Below are 17,021 nucleotides of genomic sequence, written 5' to 3' on the forward strand. Positions count from 1 at the left end.
ATCAGTTCAGATAACAGATGCCCATGGGGTCACCTTCTCCATCCTGATCTCCTCCCATGCACCAGGCCCCACAGTGCTGCCCCAATATTTATGAACACCCCTGGCCCGAGCACATGAGCACAGCCCACTGCCCACGCAACCTCCCTCACTCCCTCCTTCCTTGTCTGCACCCCGCCCCCAGCAGCTGCAGGTCTGGCCCGGTTGGGGGTGGCCCCAGGATTTGGATGGGTGACTCAAGCTGAATCACCACCCAGCTGCTCCTTGGCAGCCCCCTCCCCCATTCTGCCCAGAGAGTCTATTCTGAAGGCAAGAGCAGGCCTTGGACCGGGGGACAGGGAGCAGGGCATTAGGCACGAGGCACTTAGGATCCAGCTCCTGGAGAAATAGGGTCAGATGCAAGGAGCCTCTGTGTCCTCCTCCACTGCCCAAATTTCCACAGGTGCTCTCAGGCGGCCCCACCCATGACACTCACTCTGCCAGGGAAAGAGGCCTTCTGCCCTGATGCTAGCCAGGGGCTCTCTTTCTAGTCTCAGGGCTCATTTTGGCTCCCCTGCCCCACCTCTTGGCCCCAATAGTATCAACAATAATTGATTGCTCACACTTATAAAGCACTCTACAGTTTACAAAGCAGTTTCTCATCAGCATTGAATTTGATTCTCCTACTAGTCCTATAAGGAGCCCTGGTGGTTCAGTGGTTAAGTGCTCAGCTGCTAACCAAAAGGTCAGTGGTTGGATCCCACCAGCTGATGCACGGGAGAAAGACGTGGTGGCTGCTTCCGTAAAGGTTACAGCCTTGGAAAACCTATAGGGCAGTTTTGCTCTGACTTTAAGGTCAGTTACTCATAGTGACAATTTACTAGTCCTAAAAAAAAAGATGGAAATTAGTACCTTCACTTTTGATCTGAGGAAACAGGCTCAGAGAGGTTAAGCAAATTGTCCAAGTTTACACAGTTTGTGAAATGGCAGAGTCAGGAAGCAAGCACAGGCCTCCTGGCCCAGCGCCCAGGAAGGTCAGCATTCGGCTGCAGTCAGCTATCATGGATGTACGGTGGGGGCATGGCAGAAGGCATAGTGGGGGGCATGGTGGGCATGGTAGAGTGACATGTTGGGGACATGTAGGGTGTCATGGTGGGGGGTATGAGACATAAGCAGAGGACATGGTGGGGGCATGGTGAGGAGCATGGTGGGGGCATGGTGGGAGCATGGTGAGGGCATGGTGAGGAGCATGGTGGGGGCATGATGGGGGCATGGTGAGGGCATGGTGCGGGCATGATGGGGCATGGCGGGGGGCATGGTGGGGTGATATAGTGGAGGGTATGGCGGGGGCATGATGGGGCATAGTGGGGGGTATGGTGAGGTCATGGTTCGGGGCATGGTGGGTTGGCATAGTGGGAGCATGGCTGGGGCATGGTGATGGCTTGGTGTGTGGCAGGGTTGTGGCTAAATTTTTCTTTCACCCTGACAGCCACTAAGGAAATTATGGAATTATTTGTTTTTAAGTCTTCTTCTTTCCAGTATTTTGGGCTAATAACCCAAGGGTAACAAATCCAGAGCACGGAGTTTTCACTGAGAAGGCTTCAGCTCTGGGACCTCTGCCTCCTGGAGCCTCAGATTCCTCATCTGGAAAAATGGGTCCAGATGTCCAGCAAGGTAGGCTACTGAGAGGAGCAAGTGGAATCATGGGCACCATGCCCTTTAGAAGCCACAAAGGTCTTCACAAGACTGCTGTTTTTCACATTTTGTTTTATTTTTCTAGAAACTATCAGTGGGTGCTGTGCAAAGGGTGGGTGGGCTTCTGGGAGCCTGGGGGTGGTGCTGCGAGGGGACGTGGGTTACAGCTCTTCCTTTCCCCCTGCCTGGGCTGGGCCTGGCCTTCCCCCACCCTCAGCCCAGAGCCCGTTTCTAGGCAACGGGAAGGATGCAGGGATGGTTTGGAGGGGAGAGAGCTATAAATAGGGGAGGGAGAAAACAAAAATAAAGTTCCTGATAAAGCTGTACAGCAGAGTTACTGGGGGTTGGGGTGGGCAGGCTGGGACAGAGGCAGGTGAATGGTGGAGACATGGGGTCAGCTCCCCTGCTCCCCAGCCCTTCATCAGCAGGAGAGGGCAGCAGGCCAATGGGGGTTCTTAGAGAGCTGATGCCGGTGGGGGTAGGGGAGCGGGCTCTCTGTGTGCACAAATGAGCAGGATGAGGGTGAGGAGAAGTAACTTCTGATGGGGTACCACGGAAAGCTCAAAGGAGTGAAGGAGTTCAACAGGCAAAAGGTGAAGGCAGCTGGAGGGAAGAGAGCAGGCAACTAAGGAAAGGTGGTGGGTCCAGCAAGGAGACCTCGATGTGCACATCCAGACCCTAAGCACACCTCACGCACACACAGACACACAGGGAGGTGGGCTCTTCCCCCACAAGCAACAGTCCCTGCCTCCTTTCATTCAGGTGTCAATTCCAACCTCACCTCCTCAGAAATGGCCTGACCACCCTACTTAACTGCTGTCCACTGCCCTCTCCTTGTCGTGTTCCATCTCATCATTCCACTTGCTGTTCTTGCATGTGTTTGTTGATGGTCTTGTGATAGCTGGAATGTGAGCTCTGGCAGGGCTGCACCTGCGGGCTGCCCCTGCCACCCACCATTTCGGAGGTCAGGGCAGGTGTACGCTTGTTGAACGACTTCATGGGCACACACAGCACATGTGGGCAACATCCATGTCCATACCTGAACAGAGATACTGACACAGCATGCCCATCTCACCTACTCGAGTGTGCACAGGAACTCAAGCCCACCCATGCCCATAATCTTGCTTGTCCTCTCCCTGACGCTGAACGAGGTCTGTAGCGTCCACCCCGCTGCCTCCACATTTCCTGTTGCTGTTTGTTTGTCCCCCCTCAGAGTCAGAGCAAGTCCCTCTTGGAAAATGCCAAAGGAGTTAGGCTTCGGAGTCAGGCCTCGATTGAATGTGGCCTTTGCCACTTCCCAGCAATGTGACCTGGGGCAGGTAACTTTGTCTCTCCGGTCTCCACTCCCTCGTCTGTAAAATGGGGCTAGTGGTAAGGCAGCCTTGAGGACAGTTTTAAGTGAAATGCGTGGCGATAACAAGTGTCTAATGCCTGGGACATCCTGGGTGCTCAGGAAATGGCTCTGTCTCTGTTAAGAGGGAGGGGCCTGTGAGCTGTGTGTTCTCATGCACGTGCAGTCAGGACTGCTGTCTCAGCTAGTGCTGGCATCTTCCCCAGATGCTTCCTGGGCCTGTGCCTGCAATAGCGTTTAGTGACCCTGACAGATGAGAACATTGGTCTCTGAGCAGAACCAGGCTCAGTGGGGCCAGGTGCAGGGTTTGAACCCGGGAAAGAGAAATAACCCCCACAGGCCAAATGGTGGCATCTAGAAATGGGGATCAGGTGCTAGTGACTGGAGCAGCGGTCACACAGTCAAACCTTTTAGGCAGTTCACGAAAATGAGTGCAGTGGATGGATGTAATCCAATATTGAAGGGACCGGGCCGGGGCCGACAGGAAAGGGTGTGCCCAGACCAAAAGTATTCAAATTAAAACACTGTGCTAACTAATCAAATACATCGACAGGCCAAATTCAGCCCGAGGGCCACGAGTTTGCAGTCCCCATGGATTGCGGGATGTAAATAGTGTCTTCATTCAGCCAAAGGGCACCAGCACGTAAGTGAATCAGAGAATCATAGTCCACCGGTTTGTTCTCCTTTCGGAAGCGTCCACCTGCTGCCTCCAGCTTCCGGAAATAATTTACACTGCAAGGTAAAGTGACCCAAGCGGGCCAGTCTCCCCCAGTGTTCAAGGCCTCCCTTGCCCTTGCACTAACTCCAGTCCCAACGAATCAGGGAAGGAGGGAGGGGTGCTAACACTTGGAAGTTGACTGACTAGAGCAAGCTTCTCCAAGCCACCGGACTGGAGAGCGTGACACGACTTCCTAGGGAATGGAGGCTGGACCGCTGCAGAGACGGGGGCGGGGCCTTACGCAGACAAGGTTGCGGGCCTCTGCGGCAAAGAAAAGAAGATCTTCTGCAGGGACGGGGGTTGGGGCCAGTGTGCAAGAGCTGGGAGAAGAGACCTCTGCGGCAGGTGAGGGCAGGAGCGCTGCACACCGGGGCGGGACCTGTGCATCGATGAGGACTGGGCCTCCGCGCGAGGTGTGCCAAATCAGACCAGGACCTTTGTTTTGACGGGGGCGGGGCCTCTGCGCAGAACCCGCGGCTTCTCTGCCCCAGCCTTCCCCACTGGAGGCGGTGTCGGAGGTCCCCTAGTGCCGGTCCTGTTCCGCCCAGGTGGCTTCCCAGGTTTCTGCGGACCCTCGCCTACCTCCATCAAACTTTCGGGCACCTTTCCGGGAGGCGGGGCACTGGTTGCCGAAGCCCCGCCCCCTCCTGGGGCACCTACCCATTTCCCCTCCGGGTAGACCCGGTTTTCTGCGTTTGGCGGGTGTGTGCAGAGGTGCGTGCAGTCTGGAGTGAGAGAGGTCTGTCTGCGGATTAACAGCGTCTTCTAGTGCCCGCTGTTGATTTCAGGTTTCAACGGTACGCGTGGGCAACTGTGAGGGCACGCGTGTGTGCACGTGCACGCCCGTTAGGGTGGGTACACTCGGGTTCGCGCGAATACACCAGCGTACCTGCACGCATGTCCGCGCGTGCGTGGGCACCGCGCGCCTGCGCTACTTGTGAGCCGAGGTGTGCGCTCTCGGTTTCGCATCCCCAGCAGGCGCTTCACGGCCCAGCAGGTGGCACTCTAAGCCACTTTGCGGCTCTCTGCTATCTACCAGTTCACTGCGTGTCCCGACCTTGGGGGACCCGACTCCCCACTAGGTCATCGAGCGAGTAGGAGATGGAGAAGCTGAGGTGGCCCGCTTTGTACTTGGGCTGAGCGTACCAGGCCTCAAAGATTGGAGTTGGGCAGGGCTGGGACCTGGAAGCCGGTCAACCGCTCCCACCCGGCGCCCAGCCCAGCTCTGCCCGTGTGGCCCCGGGTACAGACAGATTGGCTTTATTCATGGACACGCGGGGGGCGGCCGGGCCCGCCCGCCCGGGACACGCTCACACGGGGGGTTTGAGAACTCTCCATGCCACATCACAACACACGACGCCCGCATTCGGACCTGGCCGGCTGGGGGGAAGGGTCATGGCACAGCCTGGCTCCTGGTTTTTGGTTAAAAAAAAGGTACTTGGGGTCGATGTGGGAGTGGGCTGGGGGCTCTCGGGCTGCTCAGGGGCCCCTCGAAGAGCCCCTTTCGGGGAGCAGGACAGCCGTCGCTTTCCGATCTTCGTTTAAAAACATAGAACATGCTACATCCGCGCAGACACTGGACGGGAGGGGGCAGGAAGGGGGCAACCCTGGTGGGACGAGACTCCCAGCCGCGGCCGCAGCCCCTGCCTGTCCTCTCCCCAGGAGTGGACGCGGGCGGATAGGACAGACGGACGGACAGACACAACACAGGCTCCAAGGGGGCGCCTCGGAGCAGAAGGAAGATCTCGTGTTTGGGGAGAAAGGGCAGAAGGACAGCCCTGGCTCTGGGGGGTGGGGCAGGGGACTGGGAAAGGATTGTGCTGCTGGTGGGGGCCGTCCTGGGCCCTTACGCCTCTGGCTCATACTCCTGATATTCCTCCTGCATCAGAGGGGTGGGGTGAAGTGGAGAAGAGCAAAAGGCGGGTGTTTGGCGACCAAGTAGCCAAGCCCTGGCCCCAGACCCCTCCCCCTCAAGGAGGAACAGGGCACGCCTCTCCCCCTCGGCAGAAACGAACTCCAGATTGGTGACAGCTGAGCTCTTCCTGGACAGGGATGCCTGGGGCCTAGCGCTATGCCCCATCTGTCCTCCTCTCTCTGCTCCCCCCCCACACCTGGGTTCTAGGGAAGTGGGGTCTGAAGCCTCCCGGCCCAGGCGATCCTTCCAGGGGACCCCTTCCCCAGGTGGGGATGGCAGCAATCTCCCTGGATGCCTGGAGTCCCACCCAGCCCTGCTGCCCCCTCACCTGAGGCGGTTCCTCATAACTTTCCCGCTCTGACTCCATCAGGGGCTCGATCAGGGGCTCCTCAGCAGCTTCCTGGGCCACTTCCTCTGGCTGCAGGCAGAGAAAAGGCAGGGTGGGTGAGATGGCCCCCAAATTTCTACCAGGGAAGCTTTTGCCTGTTTAGCAGAGTGGGGAGGGCTAAGCTGTGTTGGCTGTGCAAGCAGTTTCTAATTAAATTGTTTATTTGGAGTGCCTTGAAGTGGAATGGAGATGTGAGGGGTTAAATCTCCCCTAATCACTAATTGAAGTTGAGGGTGAGGAGGGGGAGCTGGGCTCTCTTTACTCCTCCCCCAGCACAAGACAGCTTCCTGTACCATCATTTGGACTGGATGGGATAGGAGGACAGAGATAACGCCCAGTCACCAATTTACCCCTACCCCTCCTTGTTTCAGGCTCTGTCCTGGGCATTGGGATAACCTTGGATGCTCCCCTGGGCCAGAATGAGATGGGGGTTCAGGAATGGGGCTGGGCAGAGGCTCTGAACCATTCCCCTGCCACCTTCCACCCATCCCTCCCCCAGGGCCCTGCATGGCCTGATTTCTTCAGCTGTTGCTATTTTAAGATAAGCTGGAAGCAACAGCCCATGGTGTTGCTTGGATGTGTGAGCTAAGACTCTCCCCTCCCCCCTGCATCTGCTGCCCAGATAGGCACAGACCAGCAGGCATGTGGGGGACTGCCAGACACATGGCCAGCCACCTGCAGGTGAGCGCACTTATGTGCACATACACAGGATGGAGCTGGCTGCACACGTAATAACTTGGGGGGTACATGCACACTGTATCCCTGGGTGGTGCAAATGTTTAAGACACTTGGCTGCTAACTGAAAGGTTGGCAGTTCGAGACCACCCAGAGGCACCTTGGAAGAAAGGCCTAGCGACCTACTTTCAAACAATCAGCCACTGAACACTCTATGGAGCCGTTCTACTCTGACACACATGGGGCCATCATGAGTCAGAATCAACTCAATGGCAACTGGTATGGTATGGTATATATGCATGCTTTACAGCTTCCAAGGCCACATGTGGGCTGGCACATGCCAGACCCCTTCCACATGTGGCCACTGTCCCTCCCTAGTGGGTGGAGGTAAGAATGTTGGGACCTCAGAGTGTTGGCACTAAGGAGGCCCACCCTGACCATACCTGTGCTCTCCTTGCCCCAGCCCCATCCAGACAGCTTCAGCTCCTGTACGTGACCTGTCTAGGTGGGCCCCTGTGGGTATATGAGTTTACAGCTCCTGACCTGGCTCATTTCCCCCCATTTTACAGATGGCGATATCAAGGTCCAGGAGGTAGGCAAATGTTTATTTGCCCAAAGTCACCCAGCAACTTAGTTCCAGAGCCATGACCAGAACCCAGGGAAGAAGCGTGGTGTTAAAACCCCAGTTTGAGCACATTGTTTGGAAAGAACCCAAATGTCAACGACAGTAGAAGGGATGTGTGCGTGGTAGTTTGTCACACGGTGGAATCCAATACAACACGCACAAAGAATTAGAGTTGCGCACAACAGCACGGTTGGAGCTCACAGACTTACTATTGAGTGAAAGAAGCCAGATGCAGAAGAGTGTGTATTTCGTGATAACATTTATATGAAGTTAAAAAAAAAAAAAAAACACCCAGCCAGTGTCATCACTAGGGTTGGTGTCACCTCCCGCATGAACCTCCTCCCATACCAGACCATACAGAATCCTTAGTAATGTTTTTTGTACTAATGTTATTTGTAAATCATAATTCACGTGTATCACTCCTTCTATTCCATTATTACTACTTCATTCTTAAAAAAGTTATTGATAGAGGTTCACAAATACTAATTACCACAATATTGTAGCTAAAACACCAGAAAATTTGACAAAATCAGCAACTATAAAAACCCTGGCAGGAACAAAAACAACAGTGCGTGCTCTTAGGGCATCCAGACGAAACCCTGTGATTCCAAGCACCATTGTAATTGGATAATAACGATAGCTCTGACTGGCGTGCATTAGAAGAGTCAAAAAGCAAATTAGCATAGACTTTTAGCCTTGTAGGTATATTGATACATGTAAGCTGGGCTTACGAAAAATGTTTTTGTGTTGTGACTAACTACAGGGATATTTTTATGGGCAGTCATTTTGGTGTCACTCCCTCTGACAATGTTACTGGTGTGGTCTGCACCCCTGGACACCCTAGTGATGCCACTGCATCAGCTGGTTTGTGTCGATAGAAGTCTGGATAGCTGTTTTGCTTGGAGGGCGTGGGCAGGGTCAGGACTAGGGCGAGGTGTGCGGTGAGCGTAGTGCCTGGTGGGCAAATTTTAATGAGGCACTCAGTCTCGGGGTATGCAGATGAGACCAAGTGCCCCTTTACATTTTGCACCCTAGGCACCAGCGTAGGCTTACCCTAGTCCTGGCCCTGGGAGTAGGAGCTGGAAGAGGGCACCAGGGGCTTCTGAGGTGCTGACATTCTGTTTCTTGATTTGGGTGCTGGTTACACGGGGGAGTTCCCTTAGTGAAAATTTCTTGGAGCTGCATGTTTTCTGAATGTGTGTTATCTTCAGTAAAAGTTAACTTACAAAATTCCCAGCTTGGTGACGGAAAAACTTTGGAAATAGATAATGGTGATGCTTTACAACCAGGGACTCAATAGATGGCCCTGGATAGAATGGGAGAAAAATGTAGAACAAAACTCAAATTGCTAAGGAAAAAAAAAAGTCTAGACTTACTGGACTGATAGAGACTAGATGAACCCCTGAGACTATTGCTCTGAGATACTCTTTAAACTTGGAATTCAGACCACTCCCAGAGGTCACCTTTCAGCCAAATGACAGATTAGCCCATGAAATAAATAATATCACCCATGAGTACTGTGCTCCTCAAAATCATTGTCTAGATGAAGCCAATGGTTAACACTTACCCTAGACCAAAGATTAGAAGGCTGGGGGGACAGGGAAGCTAGATTAATGGAAACAGAACAACCAAAATGAAAATAACAAGAATGCTGATATGCTGTGAAGAATGTAACCAATGTCACTGAACAATATGTATAAAACCACAAAAAACCAAACCCAGTGCCGTCGAGTCGATTCAGACTCATAGCGACCCTATAGGACAGAGTAGAACTGCCCCAAAGAGTTTCCAAGGAGCGCCTGGTGGATTCGAACTGCCGACTCTTTGGTTAGCAGCCGTAGCACTTAACCACTACACCACCAGGGTTTCTAAACAATATGTATAGAAATTGTTAAATGAGAACCTAATTTCCTTTGTAAATTTTCACCAAAAACACAAATATTTTTCAAAAGTAGGTAATGGTGATGGTTGTCCAACATTGTGAATATAATTAATGCCACTGAATTGTACACTTAAAAATGGTTAAAATGGCTAATTTCATGTTATATATACTTTATCGCACACACACACACACACAACCCAGCTTGGCCATCTATTTGACATCAGGCAAGTTATTTCGCCTCACATCTCAGCTGCCTCCCAGGGAAAACGGGGTAAGGGATAACTCTTTGCTTTGGGAGAGTGTGGTGAGGACTCAGCAATAATGTCTGTAACCAGGTGGTAGGTAGGGATAGGTAGAGACACTCGGAAATGCTGACTTTGGCTGCATGGCTACCCTTCACCCAGTGGCCTCAGAGGGCTGTTGTTTGGCTGCAGCTCTACGTGTCTCCATCTCCCTTGAGAGAGAAACCTTAAAATTGTCAACAAGTGCTGGTAGGAGGAAAACAGTGAGGGAAATGATTCTGAACAAAGACTCATCACAAACAGCCTCACAGTGACAGGTCAGGACCAGGGCCTGGCCCCTCTTTGTACCCCAGCCCCTGGCAGGGCCTGGCCTCCCTCTGCACCCCAGCCCTCAGTGGGTCCTGGCTTCTCTGCACCCCAGCTTCCAGCAGGGCCTGGCCTCTCTCTCTGTACCCCAGTCCTCAGCAGGGCCTGGTCTCTCTGCACCCCAGATTTTCAGCAGGGCTTGGCCTCTCTGCACTCCACCTTCCAGCAGGGCTTGGCCTCTTGTTGGCACCAAGAAACTCCAATTAAACGAAGCTGAGCTTATTCTCCCAACTACCTTATGAGGGAAGGAGGCAGCAATGGGATCTTGGCAAGTCACTTCACCTCTCTGAGCCTCACTTCTTTCATCTGTAAAATGGGAAAGTGATGTTGCCTTCCTCACAGGGACATTGTAAAGACAGTGAGGGGACAGTAGTGACTGCTGGTACATGATGATGATAAGAAATAGGAAGTCACACAGCTAGTAAAATGCAGAGGCAGAACTTGAACGAGAACTTCTGAGTCATGTCCCAGACTCTTCTGACAGTGGAAGGAATTAGCTGTGCAAAATGTCTGGAGCGGAGGGCTGGGGTGGGGGTATGCTCATGCCGAATGTGCACTGGTCACCCAGTCCAAGTGCAGAGCAAGGAGCCCCCACCCCCTGAGGCAGAGGTCTGCACATGAACTCGGACAGACAAGGTGCAGTCCCCGGGAATGTTGGCACTCGCACGTGTGGGCCCCCAGTGCACACTATTGTCGTGGTACACTTCCCCCACACACCTGGGATCACACGATCTCCTGGGGACAGATATGGGCTGTTCACATGATTGTGTGGCCACCGTCACTTACTGAGCACCCACTGTCCACAGGCCAGGCTCTTTACGTTAGTGGTTCTCAGCGTGTGGTCCCAGACAGACCCAGAGGCATCAGCATCACCCGGGTACTTCTTAGAAATGCAAATTCTCAGGCACCACCTCAGACCTGCTGAGGCAGATATTCTGGAGATGGGGGCTGACCATTTGTGTTTTAACCTATGCACACCCACGTTTTAGCACCCCTGAGCTATATTATCTTCAATCTGCATAAGAGCTCTATTGTGTTCATCTCCTATCTTTACAGGCATAGAACCAGGCTCAGAGACACGGTGGGACCTGCCAGGAAGTAGCGGGGCTAAGATTCCAACCCAGCTCTGTGAGGCTCTGGAGCCCACGACTCTTGTCCTCCAGGGCATGCCAATAGAGACCTGTGTCTCTACCCACACATGGAAGGCCGCTGCCACTTCCCTGAGGGAACATGTCCTGTACAAAGGTGTGACAAACCACCACCCCCTTTATTGGCTTACATGATAAGCTCATGCCTGCCTCAGGGCCTTTGCACTTGCTGTTCACACTGCCTGAGGTACTCTTGCCACACATCTCCCCATGACTGCTTTTCTCTCAACCCTTAGGTGTCAGTTCACATATCCACTCCTCAGAGAAACCTTCCCAGTTGAAGCAGCCCCCTTACCCTTTGACTCTATCCCATCTCCCTACTGTCTGGTGGCTGCACTTATCTCTGTCTGAAATTATCTTTTTTATTTATCGGCTGCCTTCTTACTCCTATCTTCTCCCACTACAATGTACGAATACAGGAACCTTATTCCCTGTGGTAACCTCTAGAACAATTCCTGCCTGGCGTGAATATTTATTGAATGAAAAGAAATGAATGAACAACGAGTGGCATATGCAGATGTGGCTGGAAGTGATCCAAGCCACACTCTCAAGCAGGACACTCCTATACAGCCGGATCTGGGTCACTGTCACAGGGAAAGCCATGCCTATACACACCTTCACACATACATGTTCTAAGTGGAGTCTAGCAGGGCCCTGAAGAATGTGGGGCAAGGTATCTTGAGCCCCAGTTGGCTGGGAGAGAGGGCAGAACGGTCGCAGGCTTGTTTGTGTCTGGTGTGTGTGCGTGCGTGTGTGTGCGTGTGTGTGTTTGTATGTGTGTGGTAAGGGGGTTTACTCGCCTTCAGATCCGTGGGGAATTCCTCCTTCTTCACCAGGCCGGTGGCTGCTGCGATGTTCCCAGCCCCAGAGAACACAGCCCCGCCCAGATGTGAGGCTTGCTCCTTGGTTTTCTCAGCCACTGGATCAGGGACAGGGTGAGGGAAAGCAGTCGTGGGCCAGGGTGAAGGACAGGCACAGGTGCCCTTCCCACCATAATGCCCCAGGCCTGCCCTCCCCAGGGAGCACCCCCACCGCGGCCTTGAGGGGCTGGCAGGTCCCAGGGCCCAGGTGAGGGAAGGGGACTGGGCCAGATGGGGCTGGTACCTGAGGCAACACCTTGTACCACCCCCTCTCGGGTCTTGCTTCCTGCAGGGAGAAAAGGGAGCACATTTAAGGGCTCTGAGCCAGGGAACAGAAATTCCAGGCCCTCACGGTGGCCACATAGTGGTCAGAGGGACCCAGTCAGCTGCAGGCGTCCCAGCCCAAGGCCTCCTTGGGCATCCTCAGACATGGTCTCCACATCCCACAAACCCGCCCCCATACTAGCCCCTCTCCATGCAAGCCCCTCTCCCACTTCTCATCACTGCTCCCCGGCTTCCTGGGGACTTCCACTCCTCCCACTGTCTGCCCCCATCCCCACCCGATCATAATACCCACACCCTGCAGTGGGTGGTGGCTGAGTGCCAGCCCAGTGTGAGTGCCTCACTGGCATCGCTTCCTGTAGCCCTCTCCCAGCCCCATGAGGACAGTGCTGCTACTGTCCCTTTTCACAGATAGAAACTGCTCGGCAAGGGAAAGCGCTAACTAGGGGTCCTGCAAATAGTAAATGGTTGAGCTGGCGTTCAAGTTCAGGTCTTCAGACTCCCAAACTCTGCGAGTACGCGCCCAGGCCAGGGTACAGGTAGAGTGGGGCAAGGGGATAAAAAAAGCTGTGTATTTTGAAAGGCTCCCTTGGTGCCCTGGTGTATGGCTCAGCTGGTACCCATGGACACCCATACTCCCCCCTCCACTCCCCCTTAATGAGGTATAAACCCCTCCTTCTGGCCAAAGTGGGGAGTGTCTCAGTGCAGGCTGGGTCTAAGGGGGATGTGGAGATGGTGACTGGCACCCGGACACAGGCTGGGCCTTCCTGGGAGGGTATGATTGTCACCTGTAAAATGAGGGGCTCTTGGGAAGGGCAAGGCGCCTGACCTGGGGGAAGGGAGGGGCCTCAACAGATCAAGGAGCCTCCCACCCTGAGGGTTTGGCAACCCAGACAGCAGCTGACAGACCCAGAGAAAGCTGTCTGGGAGGGCTGAGTCTGGTGGAAGGAGGAGGAGAGGCCGGTAGCGTGAGAAGACAGTCTTCTCAAGGCTAAGGCTAGCCAGAACCAGAGGACTGGAGGGGGCAGGCTGTTACCCACCCCATCTTGCCTTCCACAAAATTTGTTTGCACCTGCTTGGTGCCAGGCCTTGGGCCAATTGCTCCCTGTCTGACCAGGGTAAGAGGGGAGCCAATTCTGGGCCCTGGATCTTGAGTAGTGGGGAGATGACTTCCAGTCTCAGAGGGCTGGGAGCTGGAGTGCAGGACAGGGAGGACACACTACTGGACCTTGACAAATGGGGGGCAGTGGAGATGCAGAAAGGAGACTGGGGAGGGCATCGGTCAGAGGGAAGCACAGAGCAAGCACAGAGGGGTGTGATCAGGACCCCAGGAAGTGCATCCAGGTGGGTCTGTGCACCACGAGCAATGGGCACAGTGAGAAACAAAGTTGGATAAGTAGACCAAGGTGGAACCATGAAGAACACTGAATGCCAGGCTACCGGGAGCTGAGGCTTTAATGTGTAGGAACTGTAGGGCCACTGTAGATTTCTGGGCGGGGGGGGGGGGAGGGGGAAGAGCAGCATGGCTTAGAGTGGTGGAGTCTATTAGCAGAGAGACAATGTCAGTGGGGCCAGGGCTCAATAGGGGGGAAGAGGCTGAGGGAGGAGGCAGACAGGAGGCCGGAGATGCGGGCTACCTGACAGGGCTAAAGCCTTCTCTCTCTCCGCATTGCTACTACCCTTGCCTAATCACTCTTGTCTGGTGGCTGCACTACCTCTCAACGGGCCTCCCTGCAATTTTTTCTGCACCCAACAGCCTGAGGGATCCTTTAAAACTGAAATCAGACCACGTCAGTCCCCCGCTTACAGCCTCTTGTGGCAATTATAATAATGCTTTGTCCTGTCCTAAAGGGCCTCCTTGCCTGCCTATCTCATCTCATCTCCTACCACTGCTTGTTTTCTGCCTCTGCAGAGCTTGGTCTCCTCTAACTCATGCTATCACAGGGCCTTTGCACCTGCCATTCCCGCCCCACACCCCCTGCCTGGTTCTTTCTCATTATTCAGGGCTCAGCTAAAATGCCCCCTCCTCAGGTAGGCCCTCGTGGACTCTCCCACCCAAAGTAGTCCCCCGTTCCAGCTACTTGGTGTTGAATCCCACTGCTGAAATGCTCTCTACCACCCTCTGATATTTTCTGGTTCAGCTCCTTTGTCTCTCCTGCTCACTGCTACATCCCCAGCATCCACACAATGCCCTACATGTTGTAGTAGGTATCCAATGAATATTTGTAAAGCAACCATAATCCCAAGTCTGCCATGGTCCTGGGCAAGTTACTCACTTTTTGAGCCTACCTAAGGGGCAGTTAGTTATACCTCAGTACGTCCAGAGTGTGGACTTCGGAAAGGCCAGTTTCTGGTCTTTCCTTTCTTTATGCAAATGACCTTGCAGGCTCAGCCTCCTCACATTTAGGGGGAGAGATTTTAACCACCCAGTCCTTCTCTTGACACCAGCTGGCAGCTGCAGGGAGGGGTGGACTGGGAGGAGAGATGGCTGTGGTGGAACCACAGGCACAGGGAGGCGGGGAGACCTAGAGAGCTGCTCAGATGCAGAGGTAGTTGAAGAGGAGGGCTGGGAGGGAGGGCAGGGACAGACAAGGAGGGAGGATCTGCCAGCGGAGGGTTGGGGCTTTGGAGTCCCTAAGGGTAGGTTCAAAACCGAGCCTTAGGCTTTACCAGCTGTGTGACCTTGGACAAGACAGATAAACTTGTGGGAAGCCCGGTCTTCTTAGCCTGGAGAATGGGCTCGGAGCACTACATGAGGTAATGGATGCTATGGCATTTCATACAGTACTCGGTATATAGTGAGGGCTCAACACCAGGTAACTATTAACGATGATAATGACAATAATAACAATAAAAAAAAGGCGGCTATCTGCTTTTATCACTGTATTTGTCCCCTGGTCTTTCAGCTGAACCCCATTCTCATCACCCCCCACCCCCTTCACTGACCAGGCTTCCATCTGCTGGTTAGGTCCCCAGTGACCCCCGCTGACCCTGGCCCATCTGCTGACTCATATTCTCCTGCCCAGACCTCCTACTCCCTCTAAGGACACCGGCCCCTTCCCTCCGAGGACACCCCAATCTTGTAGCCCCGCCCCTCGCCCACCGACGTAGAGGACGCCCTCCTTGGTCTTCTCCGCAGCCTCGGTGACCCCCTGCTTGGTTTTCTCCGCGGCGGCCACGACGCCCTCCTTGGCCATAGACAGGCCCTTCATGAACATGTCCATCCTGGCGGCCTAGGGAGGGCGAACACACGGGCACCGGTGCGCTGGCTCCGCACCATCACCCAGCCATCCCCGAGGGGCCCGGGTGCCCCCTCCCCGCCCTCCGGGGACTGGAGCCCCTGTATCCCCTTTTCCCCTCTCACTCCCAACCCCGGAGCAGCCTCAGGGCCGCAGCGAGTCCTAGCGTCCTTGAAACCTGGGGACGTGGGAGGGGCAGCCACTACGGTTATCCGGGGCCCTGCAACCTACAGCCCCATGGAACCGGAGTGCTGGGCTCGGCGCGAAAACCCAGGACCTGCCTGTCACACATGACAAAGTCACACGACCATGCACACACGGACATACACCCACAGACACGCTCACGTGCACATACAGGACACACACATTCAAACGCGCACGGACACTTTGGCACACATGGACACACGGGCACGGACGCACGTCCACACAGCCACCCAGAAAGCTGCAGACACAGAGGAGCAGGCACACAGCCAGGGGCTCACACTGATGCGCTCCCTCCGGCGCCTCCTCGCCATCCTCTTTCCCATCTCCAGCCCCAGGCCCTTCTCCCTCCCCCTTCTCTTTTGCACCTCGGCCCCTCTCGGTCCAAGTCCCGGTCCCCGGTGCCCGGCGCCTCACCTGGATGCGAGGCCCGGGCTAGGGATGGAGCGGCGGCTGCAGCGGCGGCTGCGGCAGACGGACGCCGGGGCTCGGCTAAGGCGGGCTGGGTGGGCTAGGAGCGGAGGGAAGATCGGGCCGTGGCCGGGCGCTCGAATAAGCCAGCAGCAGGCGGGGCGCGGACCCTGAACCGCGGCGCAGCAGTGCCCCGACCTCGGGTGGGTCTCCAGCCACCGCTCGCTCCTCGCACGGTGCTAGCTAGCTCACTCACTCTAGCTCGGGTTCGGGCTCCGGCGCTGCGGCAGCTCTGAGCTCAGCGCCCCCTCTGGCGGCCGTACCGCCCCCACGGTCTGACTGACAGGGGGCGGGGAGGGCCACATCTCTGCGGAGCCTATGAACCTCCCGGGGCCAGCCCGCTACGCGCCACTGGGGACCCGGGAGCGTCAGACTCGCGCCCTGCCCCCGGGAGACTAGTTTGGTGAGAGAGACGTGCCAAGAGTAGGGAAGAAATAATGCAGTTGGCTTTGGAGTGAGTTCGAATCCCGGCTATGCTTCTTTACTTAATGTGGGACTTCATGCCAGTTTCCTCTTCAGTAAAATATGGACGAATCATTCCACAAATGTTTATTGAGTCCATACACAGGTGCCAGGCAAGTTCAAGACTGGAGACATTGGAAAAGATGAACAAGACCCTTGCTCTCGTGGAGCTGGGGGTAGGGGCAAAACAGAAAAATGAACACGGAACACTTATATCAAACAAAGTTATTCCAGCTATGAGAAGTGTTATGAAGATAAAACGGTGATGTAACAGAGGTAGGACAGCAGGGGTGCTGAGATAAAGGGGTCAGGGAAGGCCTCTCTGAGGAGGTAAATTTGAACAAAGACTCAGGAGAGAGGTCATCAAGCCAACATGGATGAGGGCAAGATCTATAGAGAGGGAACTGCCAGAGCGAAGGCGCTAAGGCAGCAATACACTTAGGAAGAGGCGAAAAGCCTGTGCAGCTTGAGAATCAGAAAGGAGGGAGAAAAAGGGCACAAGACCACTTCTTTGTGTGGTTATTA

The 17,021-nt window shown here is 54.7% G+C and overlaps 1 protein-coding gene across 1 annotated transcript; it reads right to left on the reverse strand.

The window, feature by feature from the left end:
• Positions 1 to 2,736: 2,736 nt before the first annotated feature.
• Positions 2,737 to 16,273, reverse strand: SNCB (synuclein beta). The gene is made up of 6 exons (XM_049858951.1): positions 15,981 to 16,273; positions 15,227 to 15,356; positions 12,086 to 12,127; positions 11,782 to 11,900; positions 5,984 to 6,073; positions 2,737 to 5,619 (listed from the first exon to the last, which is right to left on the reverse strand). The coding sequence occupies exons 2-6, from the start codon at positions 15,345 to 15,347 to the stop codon at positions 5,587 to 5,589; spliced, it is 405 nt and encodes a 134-aa protein (XP_049714908.1). The 5' UTR covers positions 15,348 to 15,356; positions 15,981 to 16,273; the 3' UTR covers positions 2,737 to 5,586.
• Between the last annotated feature and the right edge of the window lie 748 nt (positions 16,274 to 17,021).

This window comes from Elephas maximus, chromosome 2, assembly GCF_024166365.1.
Source record: "Elephas maximus indicus isolate mEleMax1 chromosome 2, mEleMax1 primary haplotype, whole genome shotgun sequence".
Taxonomy (NCBI): domain Eukaryota; kingdom Metazoa; phylum Chordata; class Mammalia; order Proboscidea; family Elephantidae; genus Elephas; species Elephas maximus.

Bases quoted from the DNA above. Each gene is read 5' to 3' on its own strand.
- SNCB (XM_049858951.1), bottom strand. From the start codon at position 15,347: ATGGACATGTTCATGAAGGGCCTGTCTATGGCCAAGGAGGGCGTCGTG. The intron at 11,901-12,085 runs GTACCAGCCCCA...TCCCTGATCCAG, and splicing joins GGTACAAGGTGTTGCCTCAG to TGGCTGAGAAAACCAAGGAG. The intron at 5,620-5,983 runs GTGAGGGGGCAG...CCTCTGATGCAG, and splicing joins GTTATGAGGAACCGCCTCAG to GAGGAATATCAGGAGTATGA.